At 46.5% G+C, this 19141-nt stretch overlaps 1 protein-coding gene across 4 annotated transcripts in view; it reads right to left on the bottom strand.

Moving 5' to 3' along the window:
- The window catches only part of MAP7D3 (MAP7 domain containing 3), a 63749-nt gene that overhangs the window by 32696 nt on the left and 11912 nt on the right, over positions 1-19141 (bottom strand). For 2 of the 4 annotated variants that reach the window (XM_054169362.1, XM_054169364.1), the window contains exons 1-2: positions 5823-5957; positions 4835-4867 (exon numbers count right to left, since the gene is read on the bottom strand). In XM_054169362.1, coding sequence (XP_054025337.1) covers positions 4835-4867; positions 5823-5919 — 130 coding nt within the window. In that variant the 5' untranslated portion in view covers positions 5920-5957. Of the gene's footprint in view, positions 1-4834; positions 4868-5822; positions 5958-9573; positions 9738-11871; positions 11953-12756; positions 12859-19141 lie in introns of those variants that run through there. The other 2 variants (XM_054169366.1, XM_054169365.1) reach the window with 2 other exon arrangements.

The raw sequence follows: 19141 nt of genomic DNA, 5'->3' as shown, positions 1-19141 counted from the left end.
CAGGTATTTCAGGTTTCTTTTTCCAGAGGATTTTAGTTTGCTCTGTTTGGCTAAAACCTTAAGAAGTCAATGGCTTTTTTGACAATAAATTTGCATACAAATGCTCAGATGGCCTCAACTTGATGGCCACACCCAGAGAGTGTGGCCCAGTGGAGGCCAGTGACAAGCACAGTCCCTCAGGGATCAGTCCTGGGACCAGTCTTGTTCAACATCTTTGTGGGTGCCATGGACAGTGGCACTGAGTGCACCCTCAGCAGGGTTGCTGATGGCACCAAGCTGTGTGGTGCAGCAGACAGGCTGGAGGGAAGGGATCCATCCAGAGGGACCTGGACAGGCTGGAGATGTGGGCACAAGCCAACCTCAGGAGCTTCAACAAGACCAAGTGCAGGGTCCTGCAGCTAGGCTGAGGCAATGCCAGGCACAAATCCAGGCTGGGCAGGGACTGGCTGGAAAGCAGCCCTGAGGAGAGAGACTTGGGGGTGCTGGGGGAGGAAAGCCTGGAAAGCCAATCAGATCCTGGGCTGCAGCAAGAGAAGTGTGGCCAGCAGGGCCAGGGAGGGGATTCTCCCTCTCTGCTCAGCTCTGCTGAGACCACACCTGGAGTACTGCCTCCAGTTCTGGAGCCCCTATTGCAAGAGGGGTTTAGGCATGAGGTCTGTGGTGACAGGTTGGACTTGATGATCTTTGAGGTCTCTTCCAACCTGGGTGATTCTGTGACGTGCTGGAAGGTGTCCAGAGAAGGGCCACAGGGATGAGTAGAGGGCTGGAGCACCTCTCCTGTGAGGATAGACTGAAGGAGTTGGGGCTGTTCAGTCTGGAGAAGAGAAGGCTCTGAGGTGACCTAATTGTGGCCTTCCAGTATCTGAAGGGGGCTACAAGAAGGCTGGGGAGGGACTGCTCAGGATCTCAGGGAGTGAGAGGACTAGGGGGAATGGAATGAAGCTGGAGGTGGGGAGGAAGTTCTTCCCCATGAGAGTGGTGAAGCCCTGGAATGGGTTGTCCAGGGAGGTGGTTGAGGCCCCATCCCTGGAGGTGTTTAAGCCCAGGCTGGATGAGGATCTGGCCAGCCTGATCTAGTGAGGGGTGTCCCTGCCCATGGCAGGGGGGTTGGAACTAGCTGATCCTTGTGGTCCCTTCCAACCCTGACTGATACTATGAACTTTTCTCCTATCTTGCCTACAGAACAGTTACTGCAAACTTTAAGGCTTTGGACAACTCACTTGGGGGAAAAAAACAGCTTTAAAAGACAGTATATTCTTAAGCAAGTTCATCTGGTCATGGAGGTATTCACAAAGTAGCTTTTAAAGAAGTAACTCAAATACCTTTTGTATTCTGGAAGGAAAATTACCATCCTTACCTCAAGGGATTTGAAATGCAAGAAGCATACTGCACTGCATAATGGTTTGGGTTGGAAGGGACCTTAAAGATCATCTAGTGAGATACCAAGCATCTGTGTTTCTTTTAACAGAAGAGGGAAAGCAAACTGCAGCAGCAAAGCCAAAGAAAACATACAGCTGCCCTGGAGGAAGGCTTGTAAGTGGGAAAGGAGCTGGGGAACACAGGATCTTAAGAGAGCAATGTTGAGAGAGCAGCTCTCAGTCAGAGCTTCTCCCAGAGTTTCACTGAGAGAGGGTGCTGCAGCACTGCCTGTCTGAGGTTGGATAAAATTAGGCTAAGATTCTCTCTCACTTCCTTCCAAACTTCTACTAGGACAAGGAAGTTCTTTATTTAGAAAGGAGAGATTCTGGCAGCCCAATTTCTATTCTAATAGCACAGCTTCACCACAGAGGCACCTGAACATCTAGTTTTGCTTTGCAGTCCTAAGCAAACCTCATTTACAAGGATGCTTTATGACACAGCCCTGACACTTCTCCTTGCAGGCCCACATGCTGCATGTTTCACCTCAGAACAGACAGCAATGCCAAGAATGGAATATTTGACTCAGGAGCTTTCACTGATTTTTTAATTTCAGAACTCCAGGTGGGTTTTGAATGTCTCCAGAGGAGACTGCATAACCTCTCTGGGCAGCCTGTTCCAGTGTTCTGTCACCCTCACAGTGAAAGAGTTTTCCTTTCTGTTCCCATGGAACCTCCTCTGCTCCAGCTTGCACCCACTGCTCCTTGTCCTGTCGCTGGACATCACCAAGCAGAGCCTGGCTCCATGCTCCTGACACTGCCCTGCACATCTTCATCAACATTAATGAGCTCACCCCTTAGTCTCTTCTTCTCCAAGCTAAAGTTACCCAGCTCCCTCATCCTTTCCCCAGAAGAAAGATGTTCCACTCCCTTAATGATCTTTGTGGCTGTGCACTGGACTCTTTCAAGCAGTTCCCTGAGGTCCTTCTTGAACTGAAGGGCCCAGAACTGGACACAATATTCCAGATGTGGCCTCACCAGGGCAGAGTAGAGAGGAGGAGGAGAATCTCTCTCAAGCTACTAACCATACCCCTTCTAATACACCCCAAGATGCCATTGGCCTTCTTGGCCACAAGGGCATATTGCTGGTTCATGATCCTCCTTTTATCTACCAGGACCCCCAGGTTCCATTCCTGTCCAAAAGGTCAGGTATCCAAATTTGATCTACTTGGTTGAACTTAGCTGCTTCTCCTCTTATTAATGATACTTAAGCACCTATTACTACATTTCACAAGGCTGCCTGGCAACAGGACAAGGGGGAATGGTTTTAAGCTGAGGGAGAATAGGGTTAGACTGGATCTTGGGAAGAGTTCTTCAGTAGGAGGGTGGTGAGACTCTGGAATGTGCTGTCCAGGGATGTTGTGGATGGCTCCTCTCTGGAGGTGCTCAAGGCCAGGTTGGATGAGGCCTTGGGCAACTAAGTCTAGTTGAAAGGTGTCCCTGCCCATGCAGGGGGCGTTGGAATAGCTGATCTGAAGGGTGGCTGTAGCCAGGTGGGGGTTGGTCTCTTCTCCCAGGCACCCAGCACCAGAACAAGACGACACAGTCTCAAGCTGTGCCAGGGGAGGTTTAGGCTGGGTGTTAGGAAGAAGTTCTTCACAGAAAGAGAGACTGGCCATTGGGATGTGCTGCCCAGGGAGCTGGTGGAGTCACCATCACTGGAGGTGTTCAGGAGGAGACTTGATAGGGTGCTTGGTGCCATGGTTTAGTTGATTAGATGGTGTTGGGTGAGAGGTTGGACTCAATGATCTCCAAGGTCACTTCCAACCTGGTTAATTCTATTCTATTCTATCTCTGAGGTCCCTTCCAACCTAAGCCATTCCATGATTATTACAACAGCAGGATGTTTATTGGAAGGCACTTTTATTTTTCATGGGCTTGAGTGGCACTGAAGATCATCCTCCACAACCACAAGACAGTCAAGACTTACTTCCTTCCCATAAATCAGGAGAGAACAAAGAATGTTATTTTTTTTGTTTGTTGTAAAGTTTAGCTTTAAAATTATGCAAGGTAGAATGCAGGAGGAAAACAAATGAAAATCAAGCCAGGGCTTTCCCAAACAAGTAAGGCAAAATGTGATTTCCTAGTTTCAAGGTTAAATGGCATTTGGGAAGGAGGAATGGAGTACTAGGATTTATAAAGGTATCCAAGGCACATGTGTTGAACAGGTAAAACAATCCACAGTGGCTAATTTGGGAGAACATCAGGGATTTGTGCTGTGCAGAGACAGGTTAAATGCAACACACATGCTTCTAGTGTTGCCAGAATCAGCCACAGCAGTTAAATCATCCTCAGCCAGACTTTCGTTGCATTTTGAAGTCTCGTGCTGTCAGCATTTGGAGGCAGCTGTACTGAATTAGCAATGCTGGAAGCAGGCACAGACTGTTCAGAATTCAGGTTTAGCTGAGCCTCAGTAGAGAGCTGTCATCTTCAAGAAGTAATTTTGCTTATTAAACATATGTATCAGTGAACCAAAGCATTTCCATGAATGGGCTCAGCCTGTGTACTGGAAAGTGCCAGAAATCTAATGAAAACATTAAATTAGGGGTGGGGTGGGGTAGGATAGGGTAGGATAGACTAAACCAGGTTGGAAGAGACCTTCAAGATCATCACATCCAACCCATCATCCAACACCACCTAATCAACTAAACCATGCAACCAAGCACCCTATCAAGTCTCCTCCTAAACACCTCCAATGATGGTGACTCCACCACCTCCCTGGGCAGCACATTCCAATTACTCTCTCTGTGTAGAATGCTTTCCTAACATCCAGTCTGAACCTCCCCTGGTGCAGCTTGAGACTGTGTCCTCTTGTTCTGGTGCTGGTTGGACACATCTGATTTTTCACAAATCCTTCATGGCAGAAGTATCAAACTGCACAAAGAAGCCATTCCCTTCCAAAGTGTCAAGAAGCTGCCATTTGGTGTTGCAAATGTTACCTCAGTTGCTGGTAAAACAAAGCAGAAAGAGGACAGAGTCCCCAACCCTACCATGCATCTTCTGCAAACTGGGGAACAATGAAAGGATTCAAAATTGCCCTTACAAAAAGGCTTTGAACACTGAACTGATTTATATTCAAATACATGTCACTGAGATTTTTCTCTTCTGCTCTCCCTGTGCTGCATCCACTTATCTTAAAAAAACAACCCCAAGTGCACATATCCCTGGCCCTGCAAAATTCCCTCAGGATGCCATGACTTATGCTGTGGTTTAATTAGCTGGGAGGGATAGTTAAAAAAACACAGGGGGGGCTGCTTTCTACTTAGGAAGCATATTTGTTGGACAGCTGGCCAAGAGTCAGGAAAAGACCTTGGAAGAAGATGGCTCTCCTTAGTTCCACAGAAAGAACAACTCAAGTTTAAAAGGTTAGTAGTGAGTGTGAAACAACAGAAAACAAGGAACATTTCAGAAATCAATACCATCAGTTCCACCTTCATCAGCAGTCTGTTGTTCTGTAGAAGAAGAAGGTTTGTAAGCTAAGTCACAAGGTCAAAGAGGGAACAATGCAAGTTAACCAAAAAAAATATCAAATGGGGAAGCTGGATATCATCATCATGATCATTTCTATCACAGCACTTTCAAACATGTCATAAACAAAAGACTTAGAAGTCAACTCACAAGGTGACAGGAGAAGACACTACTCAAACACACGCCATGCAGTTCCACCAATCCAGAAGATTGGCTGAACTGAAGCTTTTTGCTTTGTTATTTTATGCCTGGGCAGTAACTTATGTTACTTATATAGGCTGGGTCTTTCAGCTATGGCAGTGCATGAAAACATCCCTTCCACTGCAATCCTGAATTTGCTGGGCTGATCTCAGAATGGTTACAAGCAGAAACAGTTAACTGCCTGCAACAGGAAACAGCTCAAATTAAAACGTGTTAAATGCATCATCTAATCTGGAGCAGAACTTATTCCCTGAGGAGCTCAGAGACTGCCCACTGCAGCTCCTCATCCATTAGTGGTTGTTCAAATATTAGTTGGAATTCTGCAACTGTAAGGGTAAACACTGTAGATGTAATACAGGAGAGGAACAGAGCACAGCTGGGGTTTTTTGTTATCAGTCTCAGCACACTGTTAAATGTATTGTGTTTGAAGGACTTCAGATTTATTTTACTGTATGTTGCAGTTCCCCTTCTCTGATGGTTTGAGACTGGCAATGCAATGCTGCCAGGTGTTGTGTTGCCCATGTGGTTTCTTCTCTAGCTCTTGCCCAAAGCAAAAAAAACAGCTCTAAGTCTGAGCAGCATTTCAGGGCAAGCACAGATACGATTCTCTGCCCAAGAGCTACCCACAAACCTGGTTGGAAGACCCAAGCTAGGAAAGGATGCCCAGGTCCCCATGGATAGCACTGCACCTGCCAGTGTTCACACCCAGCATTCTGGGGTTTTAGCTGTGCTACTCACCAGGTTTGCTCTCTGAATCTGGAGTAACAGAGCCTCCCCACGACCACCTCTTCTGTCGCGTCTCCAGTCGCTGGTTCCGTTCCAAGGTGCGATGCATCACAGCTTCATATCGCTCCTAGCAAACAACACCTCCATGAAGCTTTCAACTGCACAGCACAGCCATGCCAGAACACAAAGCAGAGATTCCCCATCCCAGTATCATTTTAAATCTGCTTCACCTACCCTGTCTGACAACAGGCTTTTGTTGCAAAAGCTATCACACCACGAATGTTATGGGCAAGGAATGGTTTCAATCACTGCAAACATTCTTAGGTTGAGCTAAAGCACAGATAAGCTTTTCTACTCTTTGCTTAAAATAGCTACCAGATTTCCTATGCAGTAAACAACACTACTTACTCTCTAAACAGGGATGAACCCCAGACTGAGCAAAAAGAACTGCTTAACCTCTACATGGTTTGATATTCTGAAGCTCCTTCTAAAAGGTGGTAACAATTCGTCATCATAAAAGATGGAGTCTAAGGTTATCTGTATTTTCAGGGGGCTATGCAAGCACTGAGCCAAGGTACTGGCATCAACAGAGGTGTGATGAAAGCAGAAATAGCAAGACATGAATGCAACTGCAAGAAAGACCAACTCCAGACCACAGCAAAGAAGACTGAAAGAAGCCATCTCCAGGACTAGCAACTGCTAACGGGAGCCATCTCCAGGACTAGCAACTGCTAACAGGAGTGGGGGAGAACTTCAGCTCCTGTGCATAAAGATGAAGTGCAACCATGCTAGACTACTTCTTCCCAGCCAGGTCATGTGTCAACCACAGATTTCTCTTCTAGAGCAGTCATACCCCAAGTGATCTTTTGAAGCAGTGTTTACTGCTGATGCGCTGCAGAAAGCTACCAAGGGGACTCGTTATCCAAACATTTCTCTCCCCGAGAGCACAAGGCTTTCACCACCTCTCAACACCATTGCACAACACAAACTAAGAAAGTCACAACATACAACAGACAAAGTAAACTTGGAAGGAAGGGAGGAAGGATTCCATGCAGTGACAAGAGATAAAATTAGGAGTCTGTGCTAGAGATCTAAGGCTTAGCTTCCCCTCTGTTAAAGAAACCTGAGCTAGAGTTTACCTAAGGTGCCAGAGCACCCAGACATTATGTAATCTGTATCTGGTATTTCAGAAGGTCCTGCAGTGAGGTAATTCTTCAAAGTCACAGTTAAGACATAGGCTTCACTTTACAAACACCAACAAAAAAATCAGTTATTAGCTCCAGACATCAACACAGGAAGCTGCACACTTGTGCAGAAGAACTAGGAGAAGGCAGGTAACTTAACCCTAGCCATGGCTATTTGCCTTTAAGACTCTGTTAGGCAGACAACCTTTTTTTTCCCCCCCACAGTATTTGCTGCTGCTTCTTTCTTATCTAAGGAAGTTGATTAAGTGAGACTTGGCTGAAGTACCAAAGAAGAAAGTTGGAGACTTTGTGTTTTTCTCTACCCTTCTGTCTATTACAACTGTAGGTGGCATTTTGCTGGCAAACTAAGATAGTTAGCTTCTTTGAAAGTGAAACTTTTTCATTGCACCAAAGTCAAGAGCTGTTTTCACCTCCTGGTTGAAAGCAAGGTTTGCACATCAAGTGCACAAGGTCATCATCCTCCAGGGACCAAATAAAAGACAAGGCTAACACAAATCAAACACTCCTGGGCCAGGCCTTGTCTTCCAGCATTGGAAGTGTTCAAGAGGAGACTTGATAGGGTGCTTGGTTGCATGGTTTAGTTGATTAGGTGGTGTTGGATGATAGGTTGGATGTGATGATCTTGAAGGTCCTTTCCAACCTGGTCTATTCTATTAAATTCCTCAATTATTCACCCTGATAGCCACTTAAAACACAGCCACCATCCTCAAAAGTACATGAAGAAAGGTGCTGCAGGCTTAGAGTTAACCCCTCTTGGAGTGTAAGGGATGGCTTTTTGCTTAAAGAGATGATACTGCACTGGACAGCAGTCAAGGCCCACCCAAACATTTCTGCTTGTCCTCCAGCAATGCAAACTATCCCATGAAGTTCCAATGGAATATCAATCTGAACACACCCAGAAGCTGACTACAGAAAGAGAGATTTGCCATTGGAATGGGCTGCCCAGGGAGGTGGTGGAGTCACCATCACTGGAGGTGTTTAGGAGGAGACTGGATGAGGCACTTAGTGCCATGGTTTAGTTGATCAGATGGTGGTGGATGATAGGTTGGACTCAATGATCTCAAAGGTCTTTTCCAACCTGGATAATTCTATTCTATAGATAGCCAAACACTAGCATACAATACTGACACTCAAAAAGGGTGAAAAAGAGGTACTGCTACAACAATGTAACCATGGCTGGGCTCCAAGGGAACAGCCAGCCAGGCTTACAAGTTCTTCCTCAATGGGATGTGGCACTTGGTGCCATGGTCTAGTCATGAGGTCTGTGGCGACAGGTTGGACTTGGTGATCTTTGAGGTCTCTTCCAACCTTGGTGATTCAGTGAATGATTCACAGCATCAAAGTACACCTCTCTGTCACATCTTTACTGCTGATTATCTTGACAATGAACCCTTTGCAAACTTGCATGACCCTTAATAGGCACTAGAAGACACAGTCTTCAGAAAGGATGGCCTTAACTCCATGTATTTGTTTCTACTTTATCAATCTGCAGCAAACACTCTGAGCCCAACACCACCCTGCAGGTCTGCCTGCAGTCAAAGCAAGGCCAAAGAGTGGAGCAAGAACACCCAACACAGTTCAAAGCAGCAAATGGTAACTACACTGGTAACAATTTTATAACAGCTTATCACAGGATGGCAAACTGTCATTTAGAAGAACTGAGAGAATGTGAGCCTCTTAGGCCACAGTGGGGCTCCCAGGAAGCAAGACACAGATTTAAGGTAAGTCTAAGACCTGTCACCCATGTTGATTTAGAAAGGATCTACAAAGTGCAGTGAAAGGAATCCAGAAATGTGGGGTGATGTTTCTGCTTATGTGAAAAATAACCAGTGGCCAAAGAGCAGCCACAGCTCCTGAAGTCCTTAGTGCCTCAGCTATAGCTAAGGCCAGATCTGGGTCAGGGAAGGAGGACTTGTCTACATAGGCCACTGTACAGATATGGACAATATTTATGTTCTAATACATTCACCATTTCTGTAACTATTTCACACCATTTCAGAGCATAGAATCATAGAATTGTTATAAAGTTGGAAGGGACCTCAAGGACCATCCAGTTCCAACCCCCTGCCATGGCCAGGGACACCTCACACTACAGCAGGTTGCTCACAGCCACATCCAGCCTGGCTGCAAACACCTCCAGGCAGGAGGCTTCCACCACCTCCCTGGGCAACCTCTGCCAGGCTCTCATCACCCTCCTGGGGAACAACTTCTTCCTAACATCCAATCTGAACCTACTCCTTCCTATTTTGTTCCATTCCCCCCAGTCCTATCACTCCCTGATGCCCTACAAAGTCCCTGCCCAGCTTTCTTGAAGCCCCCTTCAGATACTGCAAGGCCACAATTAGGTCTCCTCAGAGCCTTCTCCTCTCCAGACTGCACAACCCCAACTCCCTCAGTCTGTCCTCATAGCAGAGCAGCTCCAGCCCTCTGCTCATCCTCATGGCCCTTCTCTGGACACTTTCCAGCACCTCCAGATCCCTCCTGTAATAGGAAGCATGGTAATGTAGGAAAGCAACATAAGAGTTTCTTTAAAAGTACAGAACTTTGACATGTGGTACCTTTTCCTCTTCTATTTTTTGTTTTCTCTTTTCTTCCACTGCTGCCCTCCGTTGCTCCTCTTTCTGCTTCTGTTCTTTCAGCTTCCTCTGCCTTTCTTCCAGCTGTTTTTCATACTGGAGTTTTGCTTTTCTCTCCTTTTCCAGGAGCTGGGTCTCTTTGGCAGCTGTAAATTGTGAAGCAAATGAGGGAAGTGAAACTATTTGTTGCCATTAAAACACAAGTCACAGGTGAGAGACTAGAAAGAAAATCATCACTACTTGATGTGAAAACATACAGCAGGAGTAGCTTGCAGAGCTGGATGACACTGCACATGATGACAGAGGAGTCTTTCATTCTGCCCCAGGTTAGGCTGCAATTAGAACCTTTCCTGCCATTAGATTCTTACTGTCTAGACAGGCATGTCAGGATATGCACACACCCTGTGTTAAGCACATACTTTGCTTGCCATCACAATAGCAAGCTGAGTTATCAAAAGGCAGAATTTTCCATGTTGTGATTTTTGTATTGCAGAGAAACCAGAAGTGGGTAGATTCAGATTGGATGTTAGGAAGAAGTTCTTCCCCATGAAGACACTGGCACAGGTTGCCCAGGGAAGAGGTAGAAGCCTCATCCTTGGAGGTTTTTTAAGGCCAGGCTGGATGTGGCTGTGAGCAAGCTGCTCCAGTATGAGATGTTCCCTGTCCATGGCAGGGGGGTTGGAACTGGATGATCCTAGAGGTCCCTTTCCACCCTAACAATTCTATGATTGGTTTATTTTTAGAACAAGATACAATGAAAATGTTTAAAACACCAAGTCATAAGCTGTGAAAAGCTCACAGTTCAAAAGAGTTAGGTCACTATTCTCCACAGCTTCCACCCAGGAAAAGCTGTGTGCAGTTTAACAGGAAGCTTCAGGTCCTGTGACCAAAAGCAGGTGGTTGAATCCACAGTGCCAATCATTTTCCATGGCTAGGCAGACAAAAGGAGCTGAGAGGCCAGATAATTACAGCAACAACTCACAGGCAGCACAGAGCATGGTGTGCTCTAGAAAGTGAATCCCATCCAGCTGAGCATTTCACCAACCATCAGCTGTTCTGGATGATGTACAGAAGCATACAATGGTTTGGGTCAGAAGGGACTTCCAAAGGTCACCTAGTCCTATCCCCCCTGCAGTGAGCAGGTTGCTCAAAGCCTTTTTGAGCCTGACCTTGAATATCTCCAGGGATGGGACCTCAACTACCTCCCTGGGCAACCTGTTCCAGCGTCACACCACCCTCATGCTGCAGAATTTGTTCTTAACATCCAATCTAAATCTCCTCTTCTCTAATTTCAAACCCTTGGCCCTCATCCTAGCATTGCAGGCCTTTGGAAACAGACCCTTTGCAGTCTTCTTGTAGCCCTCTTCAGGTACTGGAAGGCTGCTGTTAGGTCTCCCTGGAGCCTTCTCTTCAGGCTGAACAACCCCAGTTCCCTCAGCCTGTCCTCTCAGGAGAGGTGGCTCCATCCCCCCCCCTCCAGTCATCTTCATGGCCCTCCTTTGTAGCATCTACACACAAGGCCCTTAAAATATTTCTGAGCTGTGTCCTAGTCCTATTCTCTCTCTGTGTTAGGATGACAGAATCCTTCCTGCTGCTGTGTCTGCTCTTATGTTAAGAAACAAACACACAGGCCAGAGAGACAGCACTCCTCACAATCTGGGAGACCAAACAGCAGGACTGCAGGGCATACTGTTACCCTTTCACCTGCTGCTGCACATACATGCACTGATTCACATCACAGCATAAAGCTGGGCAAGAGCTCTATGCTCTTCTCTAGGCCTCAGATTCCTTGCTGAGATAAAGTGTACAGTGCTGACACTTCAAGTCAGGACCCATGTCAGAGTGCTAGGAAACAAGGGAAGCAGTGTTCACAGAAGAAAAGCCATTCAGCTAGCTAAACCTTTTCTGGTTTTCTCTGAATCAGCATTCCCCAAACTTCAGCCTTCAAGGAGACAGGAAAACAACTCTAAGCATGAAAGTTTTACTCTCAGGAGTGTTTTTTGCTAAGGCTTTCAATGAGTAGTTGGCTTAATTTGCTTGGTGGTCCCTAAGAAATGGAAGGTCAGATGTGCCAAGAAGCTTCAAGAAGCTCAAACCTTCTGGCAAGTTTCCTTCTCTAATACTCCTCCATTTAGGTTCACAGATAGTCTGTGACACAAGGCCAAGAGCAGACATCCTCTTGTCCCCAGCAAGCTGAAAAAAGTGACTGAGCAAGGAGTGAGGCATTCCTTTCTCACAACCAGGTTAGGAAATGCTATTTAAAGAGAGAATAAAAAATACCATGTTGCTTTTCTCTCTCTTCTCTACGCTCCCTGGCCAGTCTTTGTCTTTCCTCTGTTCTCAGAGTGGAGCCATCTATCACTGTCAGAAGAGAAAGTGGAGATCCATCAGTGTGAGTTATTGTGAACATTCCAAGTCAGAAGTCTTTAAAATCAAATGCAACTTGTTGAGAGATACACTTTACCAGACTAGAGATACATCTTACATGAAAAAAACAAACACAGGAAGCTGAATCCCTTCCTTCCCCCCACCCCCTTTCCATTCCCTCCCAGCAACCAATCCCCTGTTTTTAACAGGTGCAGCAGAAAGCAAACACAGGATTAAAAGGGCCAAGGCCTAGAGTCAAATGCAAGCCTGAGCAGCAGTCACATGTGTGAGAACAGACCCTTACTACAAATTCAGTTCTGCTCCTCACTCTTGTATGTATTAACTCCTCTGATCAAGAATTGCAATAACCTGGGAGAACTCATTCTAAGAACAGATAGCTGACCCATTATGACAAACCCAAAGTGCAGCAGCAGAGCCAGTTTGCAGGCTAAGCAGAACCAAGACTGTTTAGAGTCCTTGCAGCTACAAAAACCTGAATTTCAGCAAGAAATGACCTGCTAACCTGACCAGAGCACCAAATATATGTCTTTGTTGTTAGGCCTCACTGGAAAGTTAAAACAACTTTACCAACTGAACTCTCAGAGACTTAGGAGCAACAGTCTGTCATTAAAAGCAGACCTTCAACAAATCTATGAACCATCTACCAGGTGCTTTATGCTCTGATGCTCCATGAACAAAGAGGAGCAAACTTTGATTTGAAAGATGTTTTATTCATTCCCTATTAACTCTCCCTGGTGAGCCCAGTACTTCATTGAAAACAGTGATCAATAATTATACCTGGTTTAGTTGCTGTCCTTAGGTTTATTGAGGTCTGGACTGCATGAGGGCTAATGCCACTTTGGATTCTTCTTTCTTCTGCTATGGCTTGGGCTGCAGCAACTGTGAGGAAGAATGGTTCCAGATCAACAAAAACTCTGCAACCCAAACTCATAAAAGAAACACATAACATTCTATCTGAGGCTGCAAAGCCTTTTATCAAACAACTAACTTGGGACTACTCAACTTGTAAGAATGATTGAAAAAAACACAACATTGACTGAGACTTCAGACATGGCACAGCTTTTCTGTGTGATAAAAACACTCCCAAAATGGTATTTTCAGGTTGAGAGAGTTGGGTTTGTTCAGCCTGCAAAAGAGAAGGCTCCAGAGATACCTTAGAGCACCCTCCCAGTATTTGAGGAGGGCTAAAGGAGAGCTCAAGAAAGGGACTTTTGGCCCAGGCATGGAGAGACAGGATGAGGAGCAGTGGCTTCAAGCTGGAAGAAGCTGGATTTAGATTAGACATTGGGAAGAATTCCCCATGAGGGTGCTGAGGCAGAGAAGTCCTGGAGGCTCCAAGCCTGCAGTGTTCAAGGCCAGGCTGGATGGGACCTTGAGTAACTTGGTTGGCAAAGGTGTCCCTGCCCACTGCAGGGGGTTTGGAACTGGCTTATCTTCAAGGCCCTCTCCAACCCAAACCAGTCTGTGTTGCAAATGGACTACAGAGTTGAAACACACAAACCTATGAAATAGCTTTCCTGTGAAGAAAAGGAGTATTTATCAAAGTGATCAGTCTGATTTATACTTCATCATAAAAACCTCTTTGCTACCACACATGTATTTTCAGGCTGAGCACATGCATGCAGCAGTCACTCAGCACTGGCAAGAGTCATACTCAGGTGAAACCCAAGCAGGGAAAGGCTTAAGAAGACATTTCATTACATGAAACAAAGTGAATCTGCTGAACAAACCAAACTCTTAGGAGCTGCTTACAGTGTACTTACAAAGCTGGATCTTTAAAAGGACATGTTAATCATAAATTAGCCTCCAGAATGGTAATTTGAGTATTTGTGCAGAGACTCCTTCACCTTGACTCAAGTTTCACCAAGGTGAGCACAGTGAACTGCTGGACTAGGACTCCCCACTCACACAGAAATGAAATGCTAGCAACACTCATGTTGCTAAATAACAGAAGCCATTAAGAAGTCAGGGAGAGTAAATTTACTGTATGGCATTGCACAGATGTTCTTTATTCTGGTATCAGCTTTCACTTTAACTCATCACCCTTTAGGCTGTGAAGTGCTCCAGGGAAATCAGACTGGGTAACCTGTAGGACAGCATTACCCCATTTTCCTGCACAGCTTTGATCAGGAGTGTCCTCACCCAAGTGACACCTTGTTCTCACCTTGGCTGGCAGATATGGGGAGCTCAACCTGGTTCTTACAGCAAAGCAAAAGAGCACACCGTGCAGTGAAGCAGACATGAGAAAGCAGATGCCTGGTTCACACAGAGAAAGCAATCCACAGAAGCAACACCCAACGTGCCCTGCTTTCAGGCAGGAAGACTACAATTTGGTGCTACACAGCTTTGTTAATGGTCTCAGGCTTCCCTTCAACAGAGGAGTGCAGAATGCAAAGGAGGAAGGAAGAGTCTCCCTCTTCTCCATGCATTGCCATGACAACTAGTTGTGTTATGGTAATAACCCTCCCCAAGGCTGTGCCCAAGAACAATCACCTCAAAGTGTTTAATCCCATGTGATGCCAGTGATAAATGCCCATTACAATACTTATTCAGCAACTCGAAATTGTCACCCCCAGCTGTTGCCACATCTTGAATTAATTCTTCATTGCAGCACCAAACAAAAGTCTTCCTCAGTTCCCTCCCATACATCTCTGAGGATCTTTTCTAACAAATCAGACCAGATACCCACTGGCATGGTAAGATTACTAACTGGCAAAGAGAACAGCTCCAGAGGGGCTCACTCCCTGCTGGGCAAGCTCCAGAGGGGCTCACTCTGCAGACCAGAAGTCAGTCAAGAAGCTGATTTTGTACACTGCTGCATGCCACACAGATGGGAATCCATCCCCCAAATTCACTAAGTGCAGAACAGCAAAACTGGCCTCAAAACCATTAGATGTGAAAACAGCCTGAGGAAAACCAACCCACTACAGGTTTTTCTGAGAGCAAAAGTCACAGAATCACCAAGGTTGGAAGAGGCCTCAAAGATCATCAAGTCCAACCTGTCACAACAGACCTCATGACTAAATCATGGCACCAAGTGCCACGTCCAATCCCCTCTTGAACACCTCCAGGGATGGGGACTCCACCACCCCCCTGGACAGCACACTCCAGTGGTGAAGAACCTTCTCCTCACCTCGAGCCTAAACTTCCCCTGGCACAGGGCACTGATATCAAGTGATGCCTTTGTGGATCACAAAGACTGATGCTGGTGGAGTAGAAGCTCTCAGTGTGCACTTGCAGCCCGGAAAGCCAATCAGATCCTGGGCTGCAGCAAGAGAAGTGTGGCCAGCAGGGCAAGGGAGGGGATTCTCCTCCTCTGCTCAGCTCTGGGGAGACCCCACCTGCAGTACTGCCTCCAGTTCTGGAGCCCCTATTGCAAGAGGGATCTGGAGGTGCTGGAAGGTGTCCAGAGAAGGGCCACGAGGATGAGCAGAGGGCTGGAGCACCTCTCCTGTGAGGACAGATTGAAAGAGTTGGGGCTGTTTAGTCTGGAGAAGAGAAGGCTCTGAGGTGACCTCATTGTGGCCTTCCAGTATCTGAAGGGGGCTACAAGAAGGCTGGGGAGGGACTGCTCAGGATCTCAGGGAGTGAGCGGACTAGGGGGAATGGAATGAAGCTGGAGGTGGGGAGATTCAGGCTGGAGGTGAGGAGGAAGTTCTTCCCCATGAGAGTGGTGAAGCCCTGGAATGGGTTGTCCAGAGAGGTGGTTGAGGCCCCATCCCTGGAGGTGTTTAAGCCCAGGCTGGATGAGGCTCTGGCCAGCCTGATCTAGTGAGGGGTGTCCCTGCCCAAGGCAGGGGGGGTTGGAACTAGATGATCCTTGTGGTCCCTTCCAACCCTGACTGATACTGTGATACTATGCAACAGAATCTTCTTCAAACACTATTTAAGTGAAATACAGAAGCCCAGCTGCATCTCTCCTTCAGCCTCCATCAGCAAAAGGGAGGAGAGGCAGGAGGTATACAGGCAGACTGAGCCAACTCAGAAACGAACCCACCAGAATAACTTTGCCCTACACCAGGCTTAGTTAAGACCAACACTGGAATTTTGCCTGAACTCCCAAAGTTCAAACATCCCAATTTCTGCAACAGAGTGACAGTAAACAGCAAGCTGCAATTCAAACAGGCACAATGTTCACCTTATTTTCACTTGCAGAAGCAGCTTATTAATAGCTATCTTGCTGAGCAAGACAATCATGTGAGGGGATTATGGCTTTATTCATTTAAAAACAAACAAACACTTGAAGAATGCCCATGATTAGAAAGCACTCATTAAAAAGTCATAGCTGGAAAGCAATTAGTCAGTTCTTCTTCACTAATTAAGGTTGCAAAGAATTACTTGGGAGGTTCTACAGAAGGGGGGAAGTGGGTTACAGAAAACAGTTCAGCCTGAAAGGACACAGAGGTGAAAAAGAAGTCTAGAAATACTTAGGCAAAGGATTATTTTTTTAATGTCAGTTCAAATATTTATATTCACTGCTCACTGCTTTGCTTTTGGCGCAGAAGCCTCCTGCTTGCAAATTTGGCAGCAGCAGAATTCAGGGCTCTGGGGGTGCACCTCCGTGTTACACCGAAGCCATCCATCTAACTAAGGGCAAGGACTGTAACAAGGGATCTGAACAACGGGATTATTAGAAGGGGAACAGCCACCACATTAGATGCACCCCCTGAGACGTGGGAGCTCAATTTCACCAAGTCTCAGGTCAACTGACAGGTTTAGCAGCCCTTGTCAACTCCAGGGTACATTTACAAGGGGAACTGTGATCTCCCAAATCAAAATGCAAATAGAATAGTATAGTATAGAATAGTATAGTATAGAATAGTATAGTATAGAATAGTATAGTATAGAATAGTATAGTATAGAATAGTATAGTATAGAATAGTATAGTATAGAATAGTATAGTATAGAATAGTATAGTATAGAATAGTATAGTATAGAATAGTATAGACCAGACCAGACCAGGTTGGAAGATCAAGATCATCGCATCCAACCCATCAACCAATCCAACACCACCTAAACAACTAACCCATGGCACCAAGCACCCTATCAAGTCTCCTCCTGAACACCTCCAGTGATGGTGACTCCACCACCTCCCCAGGCAGCCCATTCCAATGGGCAATCACTCTCTCTGTATAGAACTTCTTCCTAACATCCAGCCTAAACCTCCCCTGGTGCAGCCTGAGACTGTGTCCTCTTGTTCTGGGGCTGGCTGCCTGGGAGAAGAGACCAATCTCTGCCTGTCCACAGCCTCCCTTCAGGTAGTTGTAGAGAGCAAGAAGGTCTCCCCTGAGCCTCCTCTTCTCCAGGCTAAGCAACCCCAGCTCCCTCAGTCTCTCCTCACAGGGCTGTGTTCCAAGCCCCTCCCCAGCTTTGTTGCCCTTCTCTGGACACGCTCCAGCAAGTCAACCTCCTTCCTAAACTGAGGGCACCAGAACTGGACACAGGACTCGAGGTGCAGCCTAACCAGTGCAGTGTACAGGGGCAGAATGACCTGCCTGCTCCTGCTGGCCATACTGTTCCTGATGCAGGCCAGGATGCCATTGGCCCTCTTGGCTGCCTGTGCACACTGCAGGCTCATGTTCAGTCTACCATTGACCAGTACCCCCAGATCCCTCTCTGCCTGGCTGCTCTCCAGCCACTCTGACCCCAGCCTGTAGCAGTGCCTGGGGTTGCTGTGGCCAATGTGCAGAACCTGGCACTTGGATGTGTTCAATCTCCTGCCCTTGGACTCTGCTCATCTGTCCAGCCTGTCGAGGTCCCTCTGCAGAGCCTCTCTACCCTCCAGCAGATCAACTCCTGCCCCCAGCTTGGTGTCATCTGCAAATTTACTGATGATGGACTCAATGCCCTTTTACTAGAGTAAAAGAAAATGAACTGCATGCTGCTGTACTCTGCAACCTTTCAAAAACAACAAAGGTTTTATCTGGCTTTAATGTGATAAACTAAATCCCTTTTTCCTTTAAAGAACCTCATTTAAATATTCTTTGGCACAAGTACCTGCATTTTGGGGGGGGGGAGGGGTCTGCTTTCCCATAATGAAGGCAGCAGCCTGCCACGGAGCAAAGCTTCACTGGAATGAATTCTCCCCCAAAATCTAACCACCTCTGTAAAGTAAGGAATTAATCAGGATTCCCTGGAATGGGAAACTAGTCAACCATTTCACTATAACCTGTGCCCTGTGCTGGGATTACTGAGGGCTGTCTTCATCGACATGTTCAGCAAGACAAATTCTCTCCGAGGCAAATTAAATCTCCTTTCTATTTGGAGCTTCCCCTCCCACAGTAGGCACACTGAAGGCTTTCACAACTATAATTTGTGAGCAGCATAATGGGTATGCTTATTTTACAGCAGTCTGCCTTTAAATACTCAAAGCTAAAACTTAATCAAAGTACGAGCTACACATGTGGCCAATAACATTTGCATTCATGCATAATAAAACAGGGTGACTGGGAACATCAAATTGTTAGGTGATCTGGGAAGCTCTTTTCCTTCTGCACCTCCATCAATGTGTCTGTATTGTGGATAACCCCAACCAAGGGAAGCTCCAGGGAGGTGCCAGATAAAGCCAGCTCTCCCAGTTTCCCCTTCCAGCTGTGTGGGTACGGTGGTGCCTGGCTCCCAGGGAGCAGGATGGTACTTCCCTTCGCTGCTCAGGTTTCCAACATGCCCTGAAGAGACCAGTGCTAAAAATAAAACTTAAGTTCTATTTCAGTCCTTGCACTGAGTTAATACCCTTGGCCCTTGCCAAGACTGCCAAAGGACCAATACAGTTGCTGTTCTTAATAAACCTCATTAGGGACTGAACTGGCTCCATCCCTTTACCTTAGTGAGGTTCAGGACTTCCATTCTATCGCCTCTGTCACTATCTGTGACTTGGCCAGAGGCTGCCCCATGCACTCTTCCCTTCCAGTGCCAGACCAGAAAGGAGAGCAGAATGTGCTGAATTTTGCAGCAATCATAGAATCATCTCATTTGGAAAAGACCTCTAAGATCATCAAGTCCAATCTTCAACCCAACACCATCATGGCCACTCAACCATGGCCCAAAGTGCCATGTCCACAGGTTTCCTGAACACCTGCAGGGATGACGACTCCACCACCTCCCTGAGCAGCCTGTTCCAATCCCTGACCACTCTTGCAGGAAAGACATTTTTCCTAGTATC

This window comes from Dryobates pubescens, chromosome 18 (genome assembly GCF_014839835.1).
Source record: "Dryobates pubescens isolate bDryPub1 chromosome 18, bDryPub1.pri, whole genome shotgun sequence".
In the NCBI taxonomy this organism is placed as follows: Eukaryota; Metazoa; Chordata; class Aves; order Piciformes; family Picidae; genus Dryobates; species Dryobates pubescens.
Note: the sequence above shows the minus strand (reverse complement) of the source record. Positions and strands in the feature narration are given on the sequence as shown.